Raw genomic sequence first — 22,008 nt, 5'->3', positions numbered from 1 at the left:
ACGGCTACCAGTCATACTGCACTGTCTGCTGCCAAAAAGCAATAAACTGTTGCTGTGTAGCATTGCAGTACCACGTCTGCCAGCACCCAGGAGACGTACGGTGACAGTGAGCTGAGCGGGCTCCATGCTTGCCGTGGTATGGCGTCTGCACAGGTAACTGAAGAAAAAAAGGTGCAAAACCAGTGTCTGCCCTTGCTTTCACGGGAGGGAGGAATGGAAGGCGGGCCTGACAATATGTACCCAGAACCACCCGCGACAATGTTTTAGCCCCATCAGGCATTGGGATTTCTACCCAGAATTCAAATGGGCAGCGGAGACTGCAGGAACTGTGGGATAGCTACCCATAGTGCAACGCTCCGGAAGTCTACGGTTGCCTCGGTACTGTGGACACACTCCGCCGACTACATGCACTTAGAGCATTTGTGTGGGGGGACACACAATCGACAGTATAAAAACGCTTTCTACAAAACCGACTTCTATAAATTCGACCTAATTTTGTAGTGTAGACAAGGCCTAAGTCTACACTAAGGGAACTATAAAACTAACAAATTTCTAACAACTATATACAGAAAGTTCACAACTAGGCACAGTTGAGAGGAGTAAGCTTGCCAAGGCAAGACGACATTCCAGTACCGTCACTGGCGGTAAGAAGGAACTGAGGGTGGGGGGAGCCAGCAGCTCTCCTTATACTGGTGCATATGCGTGCCACTCCAGAGGGCTCCAGAGCCGGTCCCCTATGGATACCACTGAGGGAAAAACTTCCAGCACCGGCACATACACCTACAATGGAATGGACATGAGCAAGCACTCGAAGAACTATGTTATACTTATGAATTCCTAAAATATGCATATATCCTTTAGGAAACAACGTTCAGCGTTTCAGCAAAACCTACAAAGATAAATAAGATAACAGATGGTCCCAGAGCAAAGCCAAGGTCATGATTCACACTCTTGAGCTGTTAATGACAAACTGCAAGAACCCAGTTGTAATAATGTATTAATTACAGCAGATCAAGTCCAAATTCAGCTACATGGTTAGTACTCCAGAGTCATGACTATCATTCATAATGTACTTCAATATAGAACAAAAACTGAATGTTAGATTCTAATTGAAGGGACACTCAATTATTTTTAGGATTAAACTTTTTATATTAAAAAGAATTTTACAAAGCTTAAGATTTAAAGACATGTTTTCAGAAATATTGCTTTTAATTTTCAATGAAAATTTATAATTTTTAAATATTTCCCTGCAGTTTAGAATATAGAAAGTGTGGAAGATTTAGTAGGTCTTCATATATTACTTTAATTTTTTACTTCCTTACTTTTTAAACATAGCCTTTCAAAAAAAATCAATAATGCTTTTTACATATATATATATATAAAAAAATAAAAATAAAAATAAAAATAAAAAGATGGTGGATATAATTTCCAAACCAAATTCTGTGTCGTGTGATTTTCTTGAAGAAATAAATACTAACTTTAAAAAAACCTGATGTTTTACAATATCTGTAAAAAAAAATTAACAAGGACGTCATCGGAGACTAGATTAGCTATCATTAGTGTATACTTATCACTGAGCAGTCTGTAGTATTAACAAACAAGAAGCAATGTCTGTATATTGCAAACAGCCGTATACATGGAAGAGGTATTCTAACACTTAACTACTGGGTCAGCCCAGGAAGTCTGAAGGCAAGCCAAAGCTGGTTTAGGAGCTAAAAAAGCCAGGGCATAAGGGAGCTGAATCAGGGTAAGGATGTGAGGAAGCGTAGAGAACACCGGAAGGAAAAATCTTATTTGGCTCTGGTGGTAGGGGTTGTGGGCAGAAGGGAAGGGGAGTCCTGGCTGCATATAGTGAAGCAGAGGGAATGGTGGAAGGAACCCCCGGCTGGCTCAGAGTATGAATGGGAAGATTTCTTCCTGCAGAGCTTAGGAATTCCTATATTTAGGTACTCACAAGTTTCCTATCACTTTAGTATCTGTGCACCTCACAAACATGAATGAATGCCATTGCACATCAACCCAGTGAGATAGTGAACTATTAGTTCAGTTTCTACACATGGGGAACTGAGACACAGAGATTAAAGCCAAAATTTCAAAAACAGGTGCCTAAAGTTACAACCTAAATAAGTGGCCTGAATTTCAAAAATGCTGAGCATCCAGTAGCACCAACTCAAGTCTAATTTGAGGCACCCATTTTTTTAATTAATATTTTGGAATAAGTGATTTGCCCAGCATCAGAAGCAATTTGTTTCATGACATAATGCACCCAAAAGAAACACCAATGGCCTATCAGTTCACAAGATATGATGGCTTTTTGGCTAAAACAAAACACTATCAGTCTAACTATACATCTGATCTTGAGCAGCTCTGTTGTGGATAATTTACTAATTATTTTGATTTAATGGGGAAGGAACTGTTTTTGTAAATAAGAATGTTGCTTTCAAAAATAGTCTCGTTCAATTCCTAAAGTAACATATATTTAGAGATAAAATATCAAAGCAAGAACATTTTAAGTTATTGTCCTGGATAACTATTACATTTCCAATACACCTTAGCCACAGAAGGCAGAATGTCTCATTTAACGTCTGTGGTCATTATTCTGGAAGCACTTCACCTCCAAGGAAAAGTAGACTACATAAAATGGAAAACACGTACCTGCATACTACTTAAGGTATCAACAGTTTCCACCTGAGGCACTATTTTGACTGGCTGTCCTTCCCATGTGCTCCAGCTGTCATCTAATTCATGGTCTTTATCACTGTGCTTGATCATCAGTAAGTAGGCCTCATATGCAACCTCCTCTGAATCTTTAGAACAGTCCTTTCCTGCAGCTGCGTTTAGTAGCTGTAAAATCACAGATTTCTCCGCTGCAAGATTATCTGGGACAAATACGTGTAAGTTTTCAAGTCCAGGGATTTGCACCTGCAGAAAGAATAAAATGACATTCAGTGAGCAAAACTGCACACTATTCAGCATGTTGCACACACAGCAGAGTCTGCTTAAAATGGTCATTTCAGCTCTAGACATATTCTCCATTTTAAGCATAGAAAATATCATTAAACTGGTAATATCTCTAGAAGAGCAGCCACTCTAGCAATATACTCACTTTTAATCACATCATACCACCTGTGCTGACGACTTATGTGCTAAAAATCAAAGTAACACACTGTAAGTATGGTGATGCCACAGCAACTTACAATACGAAGTTGCTCCCGCACACATCTTCAAATGATTATTTTATATGTATCATTTAAAAAGATGTCCCTTCCCAATGTTAAAATCATTATAAGGAATAAAGAAACAAGTCAAAGCTACCATGACATTAAATATTAGTTCCCTTCTGCTTAAACAATGGAACATTTAAAAAAAAAATCGGGGAAAAAGTTCACTCTAATTCTGGAACTATTCATATAACTTTCCTCGACAGCCCATGACAGAAACACATACTGTCTTGGCATAAAAGGACTGATCAAAACAATGGCTTGTCTCTTTAGTTATTGCTGACACTCAAATTTACAGAGGTTAATTTGTTTTGTATTATTGTGATAGAGTCCAAGGACAGATTTCCATTTTAAGTAAAGTATTATTTAAGGAATATTACATATGGTAAATAAATTTCTTATTCAAAAACATGGTGCCACAACTCTTTTTACGAAGTTAGGAATTCGTGTTGTCAGAAGTTACACATAATGGATCTCACACATTAAGGCAATTTGTAGAGAGAAAAGAGCAAAATCTCTAAGGATGATGCTATTCAAGTGCCCAATGAAACTTAATTCTCTCTTCTCTTGTTCACTGTAAAACGGATCTTCACGGATAACTACATTTCTGACTACACTATTCAAAAAAATAAGACTGCTGCCTCCCTTCCTGGCCACATCTTAATAACTGCTTAATGGCAGAAAGCAACGAAAATTAGCTATCATGTATAACCCATTTTTAAAGTTACAACATTAAGCCATTTACATAATTTTTTTTCACAACACCAGAATTTGTCCATTTTCTTTTCCCTCTTTATCATGATCCCTTCAGTGGTTTTTGAACCTCATAAATGAGGTCTCAAAATCCTTCATTTACTTTTGCCTGTTAATGCCTTCTCCTGCCCCCTAGGCCTAACATGTCAGTCAGCATTTTTCTAGCTGCAGAAAAGAAAACTCTATTCAGAGTCTGTCAGGACCCATCTACACTAGTTTCCCTGTGCAAGAAAACAGTTTCTATAAACAGCTTTTACAAATACAGCTGCATTGGCTGGAATGTGGCAAAACATTAAAAAAATTTCAAGATTACTAAGGTTAGTTAACTTTACTAGTTTTTCAGTTTTCAAAGCTAAGCCCACACTCTCCACCACATCTGCAATCACACAAATCATTTTAAACAACTATGTTTACACCAATTTCCTGGCACACAGGATAACAGTGCAGTAGGTATCCTCAATATGTCAATGCCTCTCTGTCGGGAGGAGGAGACACTGCAAATGTCATTTAGGGAATTTTTAATCCCCTAAACCCAACTCTTTAGGCTAAATATGACCTCTGCAAGAAGGCTAAATTCAAATACTGCACTCAACATTTTTAAAATTACATTTCTTAATTTTACAATTTAAACCAGTTTGATTAGAGGCTGGAAAAGAACTTAAAACTACAAGGTTGTTATTGATACTTTAGAAATAAAAAAGAAACATTTTGTGAAACTAATTTGCATCTGATCTGACTAGGCTGCCAACATTAAAAGTCAAATGCATTTTTTGAAGGCCAAGATGATAAATCCCAAAATTAATTTTGGAAAAAGAAGGTTAAAAGATCTCATTACAGAATAGATGCAATAAAAAACCATTTCAAACTAACGATTTTATTCTCCCCTCAAAATGTATATACAACTCTGATTAACATTAACTAGACTTATGCTCACACATAGGATAACAGACTACTGTCAAGGAAGAAATTTTATATTATACGTTTTACACAGCAAAGACAAAAGGACACAGTAGGAAACTCTATTACCATAGTATCCGAGTAACTCACAATCTTTAGCGTATTTATCCTCGCAAATAGGTGAGGTAGAGAAGTGCTATTTTGTGAGGAGGGAAGTGCTATTAATCACATTTTACAGATGGGGAACTGAAACACAGAGAGACTAAGTGATTCGCCCAATGTCATACAGGAAATCTGTGTCGGAGCAGCCAAGTGAACCTAGGTCTTCCAAGACCTAGGCTAGCACGCTTGCCACTGTAGGATTCTTCCTCCAAGTACAAGATATACCAGGAATACAGACTGGAGATTTGGCCCAATCTTGTAGATTATTTGAAAGCTGTTGCAGCTAACACAAATGCTGGTGGTTTTAGAAAAGCTGCACTTTCAAAATAGAAGAAATTAACTTGATTGCCACAACTCAGTTCTAAGAAGTTGATACTACAAATTCAGCAAGAAATAGATGCACTTAAGTCACATACAGCTTTGTTTTGGATACCTTGTTTAGCATTAACCATATAAGTGTGATGTCTCTAAATGGATTTTACCTTCACATACTGTTTTGTTTTCAGGACATTCAGGAACTCTTGCACAGGGGCCGACAATGTGAATTCTGCTGCTATTTCAAGGTCCTAATGACAGTTATAAAAAGAAACTCTTTACTGAATTGAAGCTTTTTAAGCAGAGAAATAAAAATGAACATTAGTAAGTTAGATAAAACACCACTGTTACTTTACCTTCCTCAGCATCTTAGCAAAGCCAAGAGCTTTGGAGGCCCTCTCTCTAGCTTCATGAAAGAGCTCTTTCAGTGCCCGACTGGTCTCTATAACAGACCTCCTGTAATGTTGATTAGCATGACGTTACTACATTTTAAATACACAATAGTATGAACAGCCTGAAAAAATACAAGATAAATGTGCAAACATTTCAGCAAACTGAAATGAACTTACATCGCTCAGACACATGTGTCACAGGAATATAAAAACAACACAGAGAACAGTATATAAAATGTTTCTCATGCCCTTAGCTATAACCAAGGTTATTAGCTTTCACATACACAAAACAAAGATGAATTACTAACTACAGACTGAAAATCCCTGAGATGGTTTGGGCAGTTTGTTTTCATGTGCTTCAAAAAGTTTCAACACTGCAGCTTGTCCATGACAGGACTAAAGGAGCATCAGAATAAGAGAGACCAGATATTGAAGGCTGGAATACCTGATTTCATCTGATGCAGTACTGTCATCAGCACTGGCCCAAAATTCATCACAGCTGTCTTGCAGACCAGAGTCTAGAAATTTTCCCGTAGATTTCAGCAGCATTCCTGCAATATCACTGAAACAAAAAGAAAATGGGGAGAAATGTCACTTTCATTCATGCACTACCACTCCTTTTATTTCCTCTTTATTGCATCCCACATAAGAGAGCCATGCTGCCCCGTCTCAGCATCTTGTGGGGTCTGCCCTTCTTCTCAAGAACGGGTGAAAGCCCAGTAAGGCAAGCAAGGCCAAATAGTCTTGCCACAGAAGGGGCCACGCCTGCTTCAGTTATTGCAGCAGCATGCGTACCTGTTGTCTCCTGCCACCAGAACCACTACAAAGTTTTCAGCATGAGTTTGTCTCACTTTGCCATAGCAGAAGACTAGAGCTGAACAATGGCTGTTTGAGGGAGAGGTTATGCTAGGCACCAAAAGCCTAGCAATCATCTATGGAGCCTAGTTACCCATAAACATGTGGCAAGTAGAAGCAGGAGCCCAGATTCCAGACTGAGGGGCTCCTCACAGAACTGATGTCTTTGGGCTATGTGATGTTATAGTAGTAATAAGAGAACTGGAAATTTTGTAAATATGGCAGCAGTCACACCCTGAAAGAATCAGGCACCATGAATTTGCTCTGACTCATTCATTCAAGTTGAATGGAAGCTACATAACTGTGGTACTTTTCTGGAATTTTAGCAGGTCTGAAACCTTCCCCAGTAACTGCTTACATGGGATGTGGACAATCAAAACAGCTACTTTAATTGGAGAAAACTCAGGAAACAGATATTTCCTATTAAACTGAGCAACTATTCTGCAGTTTTAATTGTAGTTGCTGAAATTTGTTGTTTGTTGAGATGATTTCTGGCCTACTTGCCCTGTACCCTTAGAGGTGTTAACATGTCCACTGAAGGTCATATAGGTTATTAGCATTTGCTCTCTGCGAAGGATGCACATCATTTAAAACTGCTTTAAGGGATGGTTAAGGAGCCACACCTAAAACAAGGCATAATGGACTCTACCCAGAAACTAGCACCATGTGTACAAAGGGTTCCACTGGGTATTGTTTTGACCATGTGGCTGGGTATCTGTAGGTTGGGAAAAAAAGCCGGGGGCAGAGAGAAGCAGAGAAGAAACAGAGAGACTCAGGATATGTCTACACTACAAGTGCTACAGTGCAGCAGCTACACTGCTGTAGTGTAGACACTTATACAGCGATGGAGGATTTTTTCTGTCAATGCAGTAAATCCACTCCCTTGAGAGGCAGTAGCTAGGGAGATGGAAGAATTCTCCTCTCAACCTAGTTGTGTCTACACTTAACTGTGTTGCCCTGGGTGTGACATTTTTCACAGCCTGAACAATATAGCTAATTTTTAGCTGTAGACCAGATCTCAGAGGCAGCAAAAAAGCCAAGCAACTGCCTGTAAGCACAGTGTAACCCTGGGAGAAGCCTAAAGGAAGATTCGGGGTCAGGGGTGCAAGTTGAAAGAAGCTACGGCTGTAAGCAAAGCAGCTATCCCCTGGTTTTCATTCCTTCGGCCTTCAGAAAAACAGGTCTTTGTACATTCCTTGTACATAAACAAGACTGAATAAAAAAATAGCAAACTACATTATCAATTTTTGCTCCTAACTGGAATATCCCCAGGGCATTGAACTTTGACTGCCCACTCAGGTCAAAAAGGGGCAGCAGTACTGTTTGGCATTTTGATATTTTTAAAACTGTCAGAAATTGAAACTTAATTTTGTCCAATAATAAAAAGGTATATAAAGTGTAACCATGTTTCCTTTATAGTGAGTTCAACTGACACAAGTTTGAAATTTGAAAGTCCTCTATAGGAGGTCAATTTTAGGGGTCATATACGTTCTATTCACCATGTCTTATCTATCTAACTTCCATGATCCTAGAATATATTAGCCGATGCTAACAATACTTGGATAAATTTAGTTAAAAATAAGATGGTCATTTAAAACTGCATGAACTGGAAACCACTCAGACATTCAATTAAGTAGCTTCTAAAGTCCTATTTATAGAGTTTATGTATTCTTTTATTTTTGGATCCTGATTCTGCAATTAAAATAAATCTTGGAACTGATAACAACACACAGAGAAAATTGTGTGTGTGACATTAATCTGGAGCATAATAGAAATTACTTTGAAAGATCAGGTCATTAGAATTATACAGTGTGACTCTAACAGGCCTAAATGTTTGGAATAAACTGACAGGACAAGAAGAGTGATTTAAGAAGTCCTACCAGAACAGTTTTCCAGCTTGAGCTTCACCTCCTCGTATATAAGGAGTTATTTCTTTGGTGAAATTCCATTCTTCCTCTAAGAGATTTTTTAAACTATGAGATGCTTGAGGTAACTGCTGTAGCATTTGGATCCAGCTTCGCATATAATCAAAATAAACCTGCAAATGGAAAAAAAGTCATTTAAATGGTACGTGTTATAAAACCTGTAATTAAGGGGCCTAATTTTCACACCCACAAAAGATTCTGCATAATACCAAGGAGATGGAGGGAACTATCTGTAATATTCTGTTTGCTGCAGCAGAAAATATGCTGCAAGCTTCTCTGCAATTTGTGGCACTGGAAGATGAATGACACACCAAATTATTATTTTGAGAAACATATGCAAAGAAAGACACTGGAGACTGCAGATCTCTTCACAAACATGAGGAGCTCCACCATACATGCACTCCTTCCCAAACCCTCTCCCATAGGCAAACAAGTACAGTCAGCTCCGCTGTCATTCACTACTGACAAGAGTGTCATTGTCGCTACAAGTTGTCATCCACTACTGACAACAGTGAATTCCATGGCATGCCAATGGTGGGCTTACTGAGTGGAGGGAAGAATTATTGCCAATTTAAAGGTATCTTAATAACAGTGGTGTTCTCAGAGATTCTTTCTTCTACATGCATCCCACTGTCAGTGTGCACAGCCTACCCACATAAGCCAAGAATCTTTTAGCAAGGACTGTCCACTGGGGTTGCACATGCATTGTGCGCATTCTCATGCCCCCTTTAGTGAGGATATAAAGGGCAGAACAGCCACAACCACTACTCAGTTCCTTTACTAATACAGAAATCCAGAAACTCCTTAACAGTGGGAAAGGAACATGGGTTTTGGGATCTGTATGGACAAAAGCATCTTGAAGAATTTCAGTTACTTAAGGTAAGTGTCTGCACTTTGTCCACAAATCCCTTTGTAGGAGAGTGACTAGAAGTCCTTTCCAAGGAGATAGGTGATAGGATTCCCATCTAAATTATCACTAAGAATACCATTTTGTCACTGAGGTCATGGATTCCATGACTTTAACAGAACTCCATGACTTCTGCCCACTGCAGCGGCGGGCCTGGAGCAGTTGTCAGCCCCCGGGACTGGAGCGGAAGCCGGTGGTCAGCTCCTGGCAGCGGGGCTCGGACTGTTAGTCCACTTCCCACCCAACCCCCCGGGTATTTTTAGTAAAAGTCACAGACATGTTGCAGGCTTCCGTGAATTTTTGTTTATTGGCTGCTACCTGTCCGTGACTTTTACTAAAAACACCCATGACAATATCTAATCTTAATTATGACTGTAGGACAGCTCTTCCAAACTGGGCATCTGTTCTAGAAGTTGCCACAATGGAGTAGTGATTGGTAAACATATGAACTGAACTCCAAGAAGCCACAGTACAAATCTCAGAAACAGGGACTCTCCTAAAGCAAGCTACAAATGTTGACTGAGCCCTAGTAGAGACTGTGCCCTAACTCGAGAGGGAAGAAGTAGTTTAACGAGCAGGAAATCTTAACACAGTCTGTAACCCATTTAGAGAATCTCTGAAAGGAAACAGCTTGTCCTTTGATTTATTAGCAAAAGCCAAAGAGTCTGGATGACCTATGAAAGGACACAGCCCTAAAAACATCTAGTGTGTGGAGTTCAGAGTCTGAAGGCGAGCCATAAGATTTAGAAAAAAATACCATTTAATGTATACTTTGATTTATATGAAACTCTGAAACCGCTTCTGGTAAAAAAAATTGATGCAGCCTGAGAGTAAACCTGTCTTTCTGAAAAATTGTGTATAGAAGACTTATCATCAAAGCCTGAATTTTACTCACCCAGCAAGCCAAGGTGATACCTACCAAAAAAGTCAACATAACGACAGGTTCATAGGGACAATCCATTAGAAACAGGAGCACAACATTCAAATCTCATGTAGGCAATGCAATGGCTCTTTAACCAGAGGAAATACATGACTCGGGCTTTTTAAAAAGTGCAAAAGGACTATACCTAATACATCTAGAAATTGGGTGAGGTCAGAGAGAAAAAACTGATATGTTGGTATACTAATGTGATGAGCTTGGGCAACAAAATTGATGAACTTGAGCTACCGGTTCAGTATAGGAAACCGGATATTACAGAAGTAACAGAAACAGGGTGGAACAGTTAGCATGACTGGAACCAACAAGAGGTGATCTTTTACACTTGGTTTTGGTAAGCAGTGAGGACATTACAGACAAGTTAGTCATAGAAAACAACACTGGATAGAGCAATCAAAAGTTGATTTAGTTAAAATTAAAAATGGAAGGAGAATCAAAAACATTTTCAATTTCAAAAAAAGCAAACTTTTGGAAATGAAGGGAACTAGTTAGTGAACCCTCAGGATAATTTATTAGCTAGTAATCTTTCTAGATAATTTCTTAGCCCTCTGATCAGGATTAATTACAACCTATGCATCCACAAAAGAGAAAGGTGATTGCCAATGGGAGAAGAAATAAAGATCCTCTACACCTGGTCCAGGAATCTCAACTGCAGCCTCAAATCTGAAACCTCTAGTCAGATGAAGAGTGCATTGTCACAGAAGTTTAGAAGAGAGGCCTTTTTCTAAAAGAGTCAGGAGCCTTTTGGAGTACAGATATGAAGAAGACAGAGAAGGAGAAAGGTTAGGATCTAATTTACTACTACTTCTGCAATGGAGTGTGAACACCTACAGATGTCCTTCGGGTCCTTCAGAGAGTGAATTGCTTTGTCAGTTCCCCAATTAAAGGGGCCATGGCCTTTTTAAAGGAAGGTCTTGATTGTGGCCTGAACTTCTTTTGCAATGGCTGACAGATGCAATCATAATGTTCTTTGCATAATGACCGCAGTGGCCATTGACCTTGCCACAGAGTCAGAGGCATCTAATGAAGTCTGCAAAGCTGTCTTCATCACCAACCAGGCTTAGGTAGCCACCACCTTTATTTAGTCCTTGGTCTCCTGAGGAAATTTTTCAGTCACCTCTAAAACCTTGTCCCATTGCAGAAAAATCATACTTAACTAACATGGCTAGATAGTTGGTTATATAAATCTGCAAACTAGCAAAGGAGCCAGCTTTTCTCCCTAGAAGATTCATCTTCTTGGGCTTAGCCTTGCTGTCAAAACCAAATACCCAGGGACCGGGTGGGTAAAAAAAAAAAACCAAAAACTTAAACCCCTTCGGGGAACTTGATACCTGTAATCTGCCTTTTTTGGCACGGCTGAGATAGATATTGGCATTTGCCACTGGTCCTTGGCAGGCTCAAGAATGCCCTCATTTATAGGCTAGACTAAATGACCTTGGGACAGTGGGTGCAAAATGTCAAATAATTTATGAGATCCTTCCTGGATGACCATTAGAGAAATTTCTAAGGTGTCCACCATTCTTTTAAGAAAGTCCTGAAATTCTCTATTGTGGATGTATTAGATGGAGTCACAGCTTCACCAAGTGATAAAGATGATATAGCCAGTGGAATAAGTTGGTCCTCATATTCCTCCACAAGATCTTCCTCCTCACTATGAGGTTCTTGCTAATCACTCTGAAGGCACTCCTGAGGAGATGAGCGTGCATTCCTAGAAGATTTTTTAAGAGGAAATGACAATACTTACTTACCCTATATAGAAAGGGAACATTGTATCAGAAGTGGAACCAAGGAACATAAGTAGAGCCCAGCAAATCGCAGGTGGATACAAATCCAAATTTTATATCTAGAGCCCTGTAAATCAGCAGATATCCACCGTATAGCCACATACTGCACCCTGGCTCCTTGTCCAAGCTCAGTCTCCCCACTTCCCTGCCACTGGCTCCCAGTCTCCCTGACTGGCCAGTCCCAATCTCCCTTTCTGCTCCCCCAAAATTCATCTAATCTCTGTCTACCTCCTTCCGATTCCCTCGTATTCCCTACCCCCATTTCTCTCCACCGGCTCCCAAACCAAATCACCTTGGCCAGATGCTCTCAACTCCAAATCCCAATCTAATCCCTTCACTAGGTCTGACTCTCATCCTCTCTCCTGCCCAAGAACCGGTAAGGGAAGCACTGAGAACATAGGTGAGAGCCCCTGCTCTCAGCTCTAGTACCCAGCACCACAGCAGCCAGGAGCAGCATTTTTAACAAAAGCCCTGCTCATGTCCTGTGCAGCCTGGGGCATGTCCAGTACACACAGAATCTTTGAAGAATTTAGCTGCCAGACTAACAATTCTCTGGTGAACTGTGACTTTTTTCAAAGGCTTATTACTTGGACCAATTGGGGAAGTTTTTCACAAGAACAGCAGAAGACCCATTCCTGACACAAAGGCAAGCCTGCTGCCAAATTTCAAGCCCTTGCTTCAAAGCATGGAGGCACTAGAACTTCTCAATGAAATGGTTAAAAGCAGCTTCTTTTTTTTAATTAATTAATTTTTTTGAACATGGTCAAAACATTTTTTTCCTCTAATCTAGTTCTCAGAAATGGCTGAACCACTTTCGCTGAAAGTTTTCAAAAAATTCTGCCTAAGGCAGACGGGAAATTTCAGCTCCAACGGTTGAAGTTTGGCAACGTTATAAGACTGAAAACAGGGTCTAATAATGGGAAGTGTCAGCTAACCTTAACTATATGCAGCGCTGTCAGCTCTCCCTATCATCAGACACCAAAATCAGAGTCTTCCTGAGCCTCCCTTATTCTTTAAGCTACTTTAAAAAAAAAAAAAAAAAAAAAAGCCACACAATGAAAAGATATCAAGCCACATTAAAGAAATGAGGTTTTAATTTAAACTCTCAAAAACAAAACAACTTCAGTTACACTCACTGGAGACCAGCAGTATATAATTAAATCAGCCTTCTGTGTTTAGTTATTGCCGTACCAAATATACTAAAAATAAGACATGCTTCTAGGATGGCTACAATATCAAGGTGAAAATTAAAGCAAAAAGACGTTAGCCAGACAACTGTTTTCCTTGGTTTAATTTAAAACTTAATATTACTTAAATTAATTTTATTTATTATCACATTTATGATTCTATGATGAGCTATTTCATAAACAGAGGCGATTTGCCAAAAGAGCATATTATTGACTCTCTTAGCACCTAAGATAATAGCATTCCCACAATCCAGTCATCAAAAAAATCAACATTGTCTCTCACATACTTTTACATCCTTTGATAAAATTTATTAGAACAATGACCATTATTGCCATTTTTAAAAAAGGTAATATAAGCAGGCTAGACAGTTACTGGCTAAGGAAGGACAATCACAAATGATCCCAAGACCTAGAATCAGGCAAATATATAACAGATTTGTACTGGTAACAGAGTAATGCTAACACATTTACCAGGACACCAAAAATATTCCCTTTTTTGCTACTCACCATTAACATTTTATGCAGGTCCTCTTCAAAAGAATCTATGTTGTAGTCAATCTTCTGTAAGTCATCTAACACCTCACGTAACATAAACTGATAATATTGCTTCATTAGCAGGCCACCCTTCAGGACCTCTTTACACTCTCTTGCTAGCTGTAATAGAAGAGACCACAAACTGCAATCAATCTGCTATTCTCAAATTTCCTCTGAGATTTGGGAATTAAAGTTTATCTTATTTAAAGAATACATTTGTGTCACTATTGTGCTTCTCTAGCTTTCACAGACTAGTTGGATTGTTCCTATATCTCCTGGGAAGTTTTGAATAAGTTCTCCTGAGACTGTAATGCCACTCAGCAAGTTACTGCAAGTATGGATGGCAGCAAATGCTTCAAATTTTATTTTTGCTATTTGGAAAACCATTGTATGCAACTGAATGGACAGTTTAAAATTTTATAATTGGACAAGGAGCTTCACACTGTTAGATCAATGGTTTAAATCCATAGCAAGTCAGTAGTAATATGTCATTTGACAGTTGTCAGCTGTTTGGAAGCATATGTGAAATAATTTACTATACTGGTCTTGATCCTGTTCCTACTGGGCAGATATCCACAACATGAAACACATCACTACAACTGACAATGACTGGCACCCTCCCTTGTTGACAGTTTGGGCAAAAGAAGCCAAGGATTGAATGAATAATCTACTTATTCACAGAAGTGATCACTTCAGGTCAAGCAATGGGCACATCAGTGAGGCTGGCCATTCCATACCTGCTCTAGGAAGCATAGGTTTTTAAACTAGAAGACACTAGAAGCACACTGTAGGAATCAACCATGCACTGGCAAAGAGATAGTCTGGATGAAATAATAGGAATTTTCCATTCCCAAATCTGTATTATTCCAAACCTAACTTCCATCCATAGGTCTGACTATGCATCACTGTCCTTGAGTACCAATTTCATTAAATTTAGGTTTGGGAGTGGGATTTTTTTTTTTTTAATTCTATGGAAAATGTTACGACTAATTTTCTTTCTGGAAAAAAAAAAAAATCACTACACTGAACCCAGTGTATGAGAAGGCTTAACAGAATGAAGTCAAGAAATACAAAAAGTAGAATCCTGTATTATTATTATTAGGGTGCAGTGCCTATGCCGTCCAACCATGGACCACAACCCCATTCTGCAAGGTGCTGAACAAACAGAACAAAAAGACAATCACTGTCTCAAAGAACTGAAACAAATAATCACTTATTCTTAGGCCTTGTCTACACTTTTAAAAATTAGATCAACCTAACTATGTCACTCAGGACTCGGAAAATTTGTGTGTCCTGAGTGCCATGTACCACCTACTCCAAGAGTAGATGCAGTTAGGTCAATGGAAGAATTCTTCCGTCAACCTAGCAACCGCCTCTTGGAGACATGGATTAACTGCATTGATGGAAAACTCCTTCCATAGACGTGGAGTGTTTACACTATGGTGCTACAGCGGCACAGCTGCTGCATGGTAGCTGTGCCATTGTAGCTTAGACATGCCTCTGCGTGAACTACACTAGTCATGTATTACTGACCTGGTGTATTAGAAAAGTATATATACACTGTGTCGTGGATAAAGGAAGAAAGGTTGCTCTGATTCTACAGGTGCACCAAATGCAGCTCATTTTACTTTGCACAACTAAGACTGTTGAAACAGATTTGGAAATCAGGCAAAAAGAATAACTAAACCCCTAGCATATCACATATTTTAAAGAACAAGCCCATTTTCTTTACTCTCCATTCACTCATACAATATGCACCCTGCCAATCTATTGACTTGTTATGTCCAAGGAGCAGTATATCAGCCCTCCTTCACATGACATATACCATATTATTCAGCTCTTAAGTAAGTGTAGTGGTGGCAGTGGATGCTTAGTGACCAGCTGAAAGCCTTTTATTTGCAAATTGGCTAACACTCACCATTGCTGCTGACCCATTTACATAGGTTTGAGGGGTTGTTACAGAAGTTCTCAGCTGATTTATGCTCCTGAAGAAAACTAAGGATTGCCTTAAAATTGCTAGTATTAGTGCAAGATTAGTGACTGTACCTACATAATTCAGGTAAAAGAAAACTAACTGCATAGTTTACTACAGGGCCTATGGATCATTTGTTAAAATTATGACCCTAATAGTAGGGTTCACAGTTAGAAATAGCTCAGTTACCACTTTATAATGGTCTTTCCAAAAGTTGTTAATAGCTGTTCCCATAGTGGCACATACAGTATTTTACATGTGTAACATTTAATTCCTTTTTTTAAATAGATTTTTAAAGAACCATATCAAAAGTAAGTAGTGAATTGAAATGTTTATAAACTTTATCCAAGATTTTTGTGTGACAGTCCTAGAACAAACTAATACTTCCATTTGGTGCAGTTTTGCAATAATGCAGCTTTTATACATAAATCCAAATGAAGTATCCATATTACAGCTGCCACAAAGAAGTTTAACTACATAGCAACTATATGCATTGTTCACTGAAACACTGTACCTGTTCCATAATTTGTATCAAATAGTTAGGCAGAGTGATATTGCACATATGTGCAAGTCACTTTTTGAATACAGGTAAACTAAAAAATTTCATTAAAAAAATAAAGCAGATTATTCACTCCAAAACCTTAACCCGGCATCTAATATTACCACATGCAAAAATAACTATTTGTACTTCATAACAGAACAACTAAATCCAAGTTTTACAGAAAAAACTGTAACTGGGCTAAAAAAGTTGTAAGTGGCAGTTTGATAGGAATTTAAAACAACAAAGCAGTGAGCACCTCCAAAAACCTGGTCTAAACTGTACATACTAAGGGATGGCAACTATGGTCCAATCTACACGGACCGAAAGTGCAGCTGCCAATGCTGTTTCTCTGAGGAATAAGTACAGCAATTCAAGGATTCTTTTTTGAAAACCATGCTGGACATATAACGTAATCTCCAAATTACTATAGTCTAGAGCAGTTTTATAATATGATTATTTGTCAGAGATTTTCTTCCCCTGTAAATTAGGCTTCTGCAACCAAGCTTTTGACAAACTGAACCAACCAATTTCCCTAAGCTGTTCAGACTCACTAGGCAAAGTGACTAATCACCAGCTTCCAAGGTTAATCTCCCCACCCAGCTAGACTTTCTTTAATTAGATTTTTCCTTAGTCCTTAAACACACCTTGTGAAAAATACTAACTGGATAGCAACAAACATGTGGAGAATAGACAATTTTTTAAATTAAGTATCTAACTACTAGTTAATCATAAGGGTCAATTTAAAACAACCTGGGATGGCTCCAGATTGTAAAATGTTTCATCCTAGAAACCCAATTTACAGGTAGGGAATCCTCCCTCTCTCTCTGCTCCTAATCAGTCGATAATATGAATCAAAAAGCTATAAATTGCAGTGCCCCCTGGTTCCCCAGTGAAGGAGGGGAAAAGCTCTTACAAAATGACAGAACTCAGCACTCACCTAATAAGGGTGCAGACTGATTGTTCAACCTGTAGTGCCTGAAAAAGGTATGTAGGACCAACAGGTGGCAACCTTACACAAATCTTCCTTTGAAGACCTTTCCTTCTCAGCCAGAGAAGTGGCCATTAGAGATGTGCAAATAGCTGATTCTCTGGTTCAGTGGCCAGGCCACAAAAAAAAAAAAAAAAAAAAAAAACTGAAAAAGTTCATTTGGGCCAACCCAAAACAATTTAATTTGGTGGGGGAATGAAAAATTTGAAGAAAAACACTAATTTCATTTTGGTTTTTTGTGGGGAAGAAGGGCTGGTGGTGTTAAACTTTTTAAAAACATAAATGATACAAAATTCTAAACAATCATTTCAAATAGAAAAACTGCCATTTTTGGAACAAAGGGACTAGACTTTTTCCAGTGGTTCCCTCCCCCCCCCGCCCCCCCGGAAAAAACAATTCAGCAAATTCACCAAGAATTTGTGAAGTGTTTCAGTGGACCCAAATATGCATTTTTCAGCAGCAGAAAGTTTCATCCAAAAGATTTCACCCAACTCTAGTAGTCACGGCCCTAAGAGACATGGGTTATGATTGCTGCCAGGAGAGAAGACCTGCAGCTTTAAATGGGGGAGGGGGGGGAGGGGAGGGAGAGGGGGACCTGTTACAGAATTCAGAAGGGAATGAACATCTATTGGGCATTATGGTTCTAATGACTCAACTGATAACCAGGGGTGCTGGAACTAAGGATGCTGGGGGTGTGGTAGCACCCCCTGGCTTGAAGTGGTTTCCATCATGTACAGGGTTTACAGTTTGGTTCAAAGGCTCTTAGCACCTCCACTATACAAATTGTTCCAGCACCACTGCTGATAGCCCATAAACTTAGCAAGGGACATAAGAGACAATAAGAAGGAGGTTCTATAAATTAATTAAGAACAAGAAAAAAGCAAAGAAAAGTGTAGGTCCACTACTAAGTGGATAAGCAGAACAAATGGATGACACCAACAAGGCTGAGGTGTTTAATGCCTATTTTGTTTCAGATAAATAAACTGCTCATGTTCAGTCTTGAGACAAGCAGACCAAGGAGGGACAGGATAACCATCTTGAAATATGTTTAAGGATTGCAATAAGGAGGATGGTGATCAATACAAGACTGGGCTCAAAGAAGGGGGCAATGAAAAGGAAAACTTGAGATTATAGAGGTAGGAGTAGGAAAGCCAAGATCTCAAAACTATGCTGTGGTGATGAGTATGCCAAATACCTCCAACTTTAAAATAAACAAAAAAAAGAAGCACTTTTGAAAGACCCTTGGGATGATGCATATTTCAAGCTCCTTGCCCATCAGATGGAGAAAAAAAAAGTGAGATGGAAGTGCCTGGCTTGAACCTACATATTTCATTCAGTGAGCAAAGAGATCTATTTAAGAAGTACCTCTGAACTACAGGTTCTTAAAAATACTGATTGGGACACCTCTGGCATTTGTTGGGGGTGAATCCATTCTCTCCGATGAGTCAATTAGCCAGAATATTCACTATTGATCTTGTCTCTGCCAGGCGTACAACTTTGACAGCAAGAATTAGTCACCTCTACCCAACAGTGAAGAATGCTGGTTTACAAACTAAAGGGAAGGAAAACGAAGAGAAAGCACTCCCCACCCCTCAAGGAGTATGAAAAAGAGAAACTAATGTGCAACCATCTTTTTTAAATTATGGAGAGGACCCATCAGACTGAAGCGGTTTTCTCCCGTGCCCTCCAACATAAGGACATCCAGATCCAAGAGAGATGAGAGGAATGGGCTCAGAAAGTGGTCTTAAGAAACCTGTCAGTCAGTCAGTCAAGAGGTATGGAGCTCGATTACAGTTTGGAAATTAATCTTGGGTATCTAGAACCAGGATCTAAATCAACCTGAGAACTTATGAAATGGTGGTACCTAAAAGGACTTAGATGAGGAGGCCAAGAGCTTTTAGGTTGTCTGAAGGAAGCGATGTCTTAGGATCAGCAGTCAATGCAGGCTATCCCAAAAAAGTCTATCTCCTGAAAGGAGAGGGCCATAAAAGAGGGCCTAGATAGACCATCACCTTTGAGTAGGCCAAAGAATTATATTTTTATTAGTAAATGTCAGTAAACATCAATTTCACCAAACACACAAAATCATTTAAAAAAAAAATTTCCATCAAAAATCAAAACTTACAGATCGCCAAAGTAAAATGCTGCTTGAGAATTTAGTTTGATTTGAGGATATTTACTTTGTATATTTTGACATGTGATGTTGGCAATTTGTGTTCTGATGGCTATAAAGCTTTAACTTTCTATATCTCAACATCTGCTGTCATTAAATAAATTGTCTGACCACACCCACATAATTTCCTCCAACAGAGAAAATTTAAATCAATAAAAATCAAAATATTCTTAAAAATAAACATCAATATTATCCATCGACATGATAAAAAATAAAAATAGAGTTCAGCCAAGCCTACCTATCAGCCAGAACGACTACACTGCCTGCCATCTCCCAGGCCAGTACCTGAAGCAAGTCTGTGGTGTCACATACAAGTTTGGTTGGCAATGAGAGGTAGTTTTGTTTTAATTTTTCTAGTCAGGCTGCACTGAATGTCCAGATTTTGCACAGGTCTTGAATTCACAAGAAAGGAAAGTGAGGAAACCAGCAAGTAGAGGGAATACTTTTGGATGGGGAGAAAAAAAAACAAAAACTTGGAAACAAGCGACTGGTTACTGCCTATCGAGTATAAGCAGTAGAGAAGAATTCACTGGTTCAGATTGTGGAATGAGGAGCAGACAAAAAAAAATCCTAGTCTACACTGGTGAAGGAAACCATACTACACTCATACTAGCTTATGCCCACATTCAACACAACTGCTGGTAGACCTATTTCAACCTTACTGCAGATGACGTCTACAGCCTATAACAGCAATGGAATGCTATTTATTTATTTATTTATCCTTAGTGTCTCATAATCCTTTACTCAGACATTTTGATTCCTGGCCGCATAAATCAAACAGGTATATGTGACCAGTTGTTTATTACATAAACCTTCATTTCCATATGCAATTGAAGGCAATTTAAGGGACACATAATGTACTATCATTTCTGTAACGAATTCTCTTTAAAACAATTAAACAGACAACATTATAATTCAAGAACAGAAAGCAGTTTTTAATAAAAACTCTTGAAGCAAACCTGCTTAATACTCAAGAGAGATGGTTCCCCAGCGGGCCTTTGTTCCAACCTTAACTTGAGACATTCATGGATAACATTGAGAAGTACTCGGCAAAGGACCAAGAATGCAGGTTCAAAAGATGGTAAATCCATAGATTTCAGCTCTTCCATTGATACAGTGCTGCATTTTTGCTCTGAGGAAAGTGAGGAATTTGACAACTGCACATAATCTGAACACAACATGGGATCTGGGAACTCTGAAAACTGTAACAAAAAATAAATAAAACAAGTATTGTAACAAGGATTTTAAATAATCTAAGTTTAAGGAAATTGCATGCATGAAAAAAGAAACTGCTTTTAAGAGCCAGGCTATTAATCCACTATGATCTAATATACTGGAAAGTCTGCAACACTATGATTTCAAATTAAGTCTTTTTAAAAAAAGCTAAAATCCAATTTCCTCATAAAGCTGCCAGACTGAGGACAAATAATTTAACAACAGGTGTGGACACTTGAGAGTGAACAATCCAATCTTAATTTATTTCCAAGATCAGAATATGATTAAACTATCCAATGAAGCAGAATATTCTCTGTATAGAAAGAAAACTGGATTGCACATGAGAGCCTGGAATAGTGTTAAACCTAAAACAACATTGGAACATCTATTCAGATCATCCTAGGATACTTAAAGGTAATTTCAAGATTTAAGCTTTTTCAAAAAACGTTCAAGTGTTTTATACTAATGGAGTAATTCTGGAAAAGCAAGGTGATACTGGGCTTTGTCAAGCTGTGTGTTGTATCTGAATGGTAGCATTACCGTATTTCCTCCAACTGTTCTATTAGAAATAGCACAGTGGGGAAAGTGCACAAAGCAACAAATAGGAGTCATCACACAGCGAACCAAAAAAAACCCCCAAAACCAAAAGAAAAAAGAAATCTTGAAAGTGTCCTCCTGCAAGGGTTTGTCAAACTTGGTTATGTTTCTTAAAGCAGCATTGTGGTTAAAACAAGTAATACAAAATGGTAAGTATAGCTAGTATGTTTTCAAATTAAGGAAGTTAAATTTATATTTAACATCTTAAGCTGATTGCATTCAGAGATATTCTCAATGATTTTATCTAAACTATACATGTACCCAAATGTAATGTGTGTTTCAGGCACAGTTGCACATGCAAGCTTAGTGAGTGATAGCAATTTAGAAATCTGTCCTTTAATATGCATGCAGTGCTCACTAATGTTCATGGGAGTTGTGCATTATCCAAGGACAAAATTTGTCCTTAAGCTCTTTAAACTCTAATCCAGTTCTTATATTGCACCCATTACTGTAATATTTGAACACCTTCCATTGATGCATTAAGAGATGTGACTAGCATCTTTCACATGTAGTTCTCTCCTTTTTCTTCAGTGTCAGATGCATACAACATGGATTAACGTGAAAGGTAAATGGATTAAGAATATAAAGTAGATCAAATGATCAAGTACAGTCATGAAAATTAAAAACTTTAAATATGCTAACTATTTTTAGGC

General features: G+C 38.5%; 1 protein-coding gene across 10 annotated transcripts in view; it reads right to left on the bottom strand.

Annotated features, from left to right (window-relative positions):
* Window positions 1-22,008, bottom strand: part of MAP3K4 (mitogen-activated protein kinase kinase kinase 4) — a 148,733-nt gene that overhangs the window by 69,850 nt on the left and 56,875 nt on the right. For 8 of the 10 annotated variants that reach the window (XM_037895107.2, XM_037895105.2, XM_037895110.2 and 5 more), the window contains 7 exons: window positions 20,503-20,745; window positions 13,843-13,989; window positions 8,476-8,633; window positions 6,186-6,302; window positions 5,705-5,804; window positions 5,516-5,599; window positions 2,656-2,922 (listed from right to left, as the gene is read on the bottom strand). In XM_037895107.2, the coding sequence (XP_037751035.1) occupies window positions 2,656-2,922; window positions 5,516-5,599; window positions 5,705-5,804; window positions 6,186-6,302; window positions 8,476-8,633; window positions 13,843-13,989; window positions 20,503-20,745 (1,116 nt within the window). The remainder of the gene's footprint in view (window positions 1-2,655; window positions 2,923-5,515; window positions 5,600-5,704; window positions 5,805-6,185; window positions 6,303-8,475; window positions 8,634-13,842; window positions 13,990-20,502; window positions 20,746-22,008) is intronic. The other 2 variants (XM_043544297.1, XM_037895111.2) reach the window with 2 other exon arrangements.

This window comes from Chelonia mydas, chromosome 3 (genome assembly GCF_015237465.2).
Source record: "Chelonia mydas isolate rCheMyd1 chromosome 3, rCheMyd1.pri.v2, whole genome shotgun sequence".
Taxonomy (NCBI): Eukaryota; Metazoa; Chordata; order Testudines; family Cheloniidae; genus Chelonia; species Chelonia mydas.
Note: the sequence above shows the minus strand (reverse complement) of the source record. Positions and strands in the feature narration are given on the sequence as shown.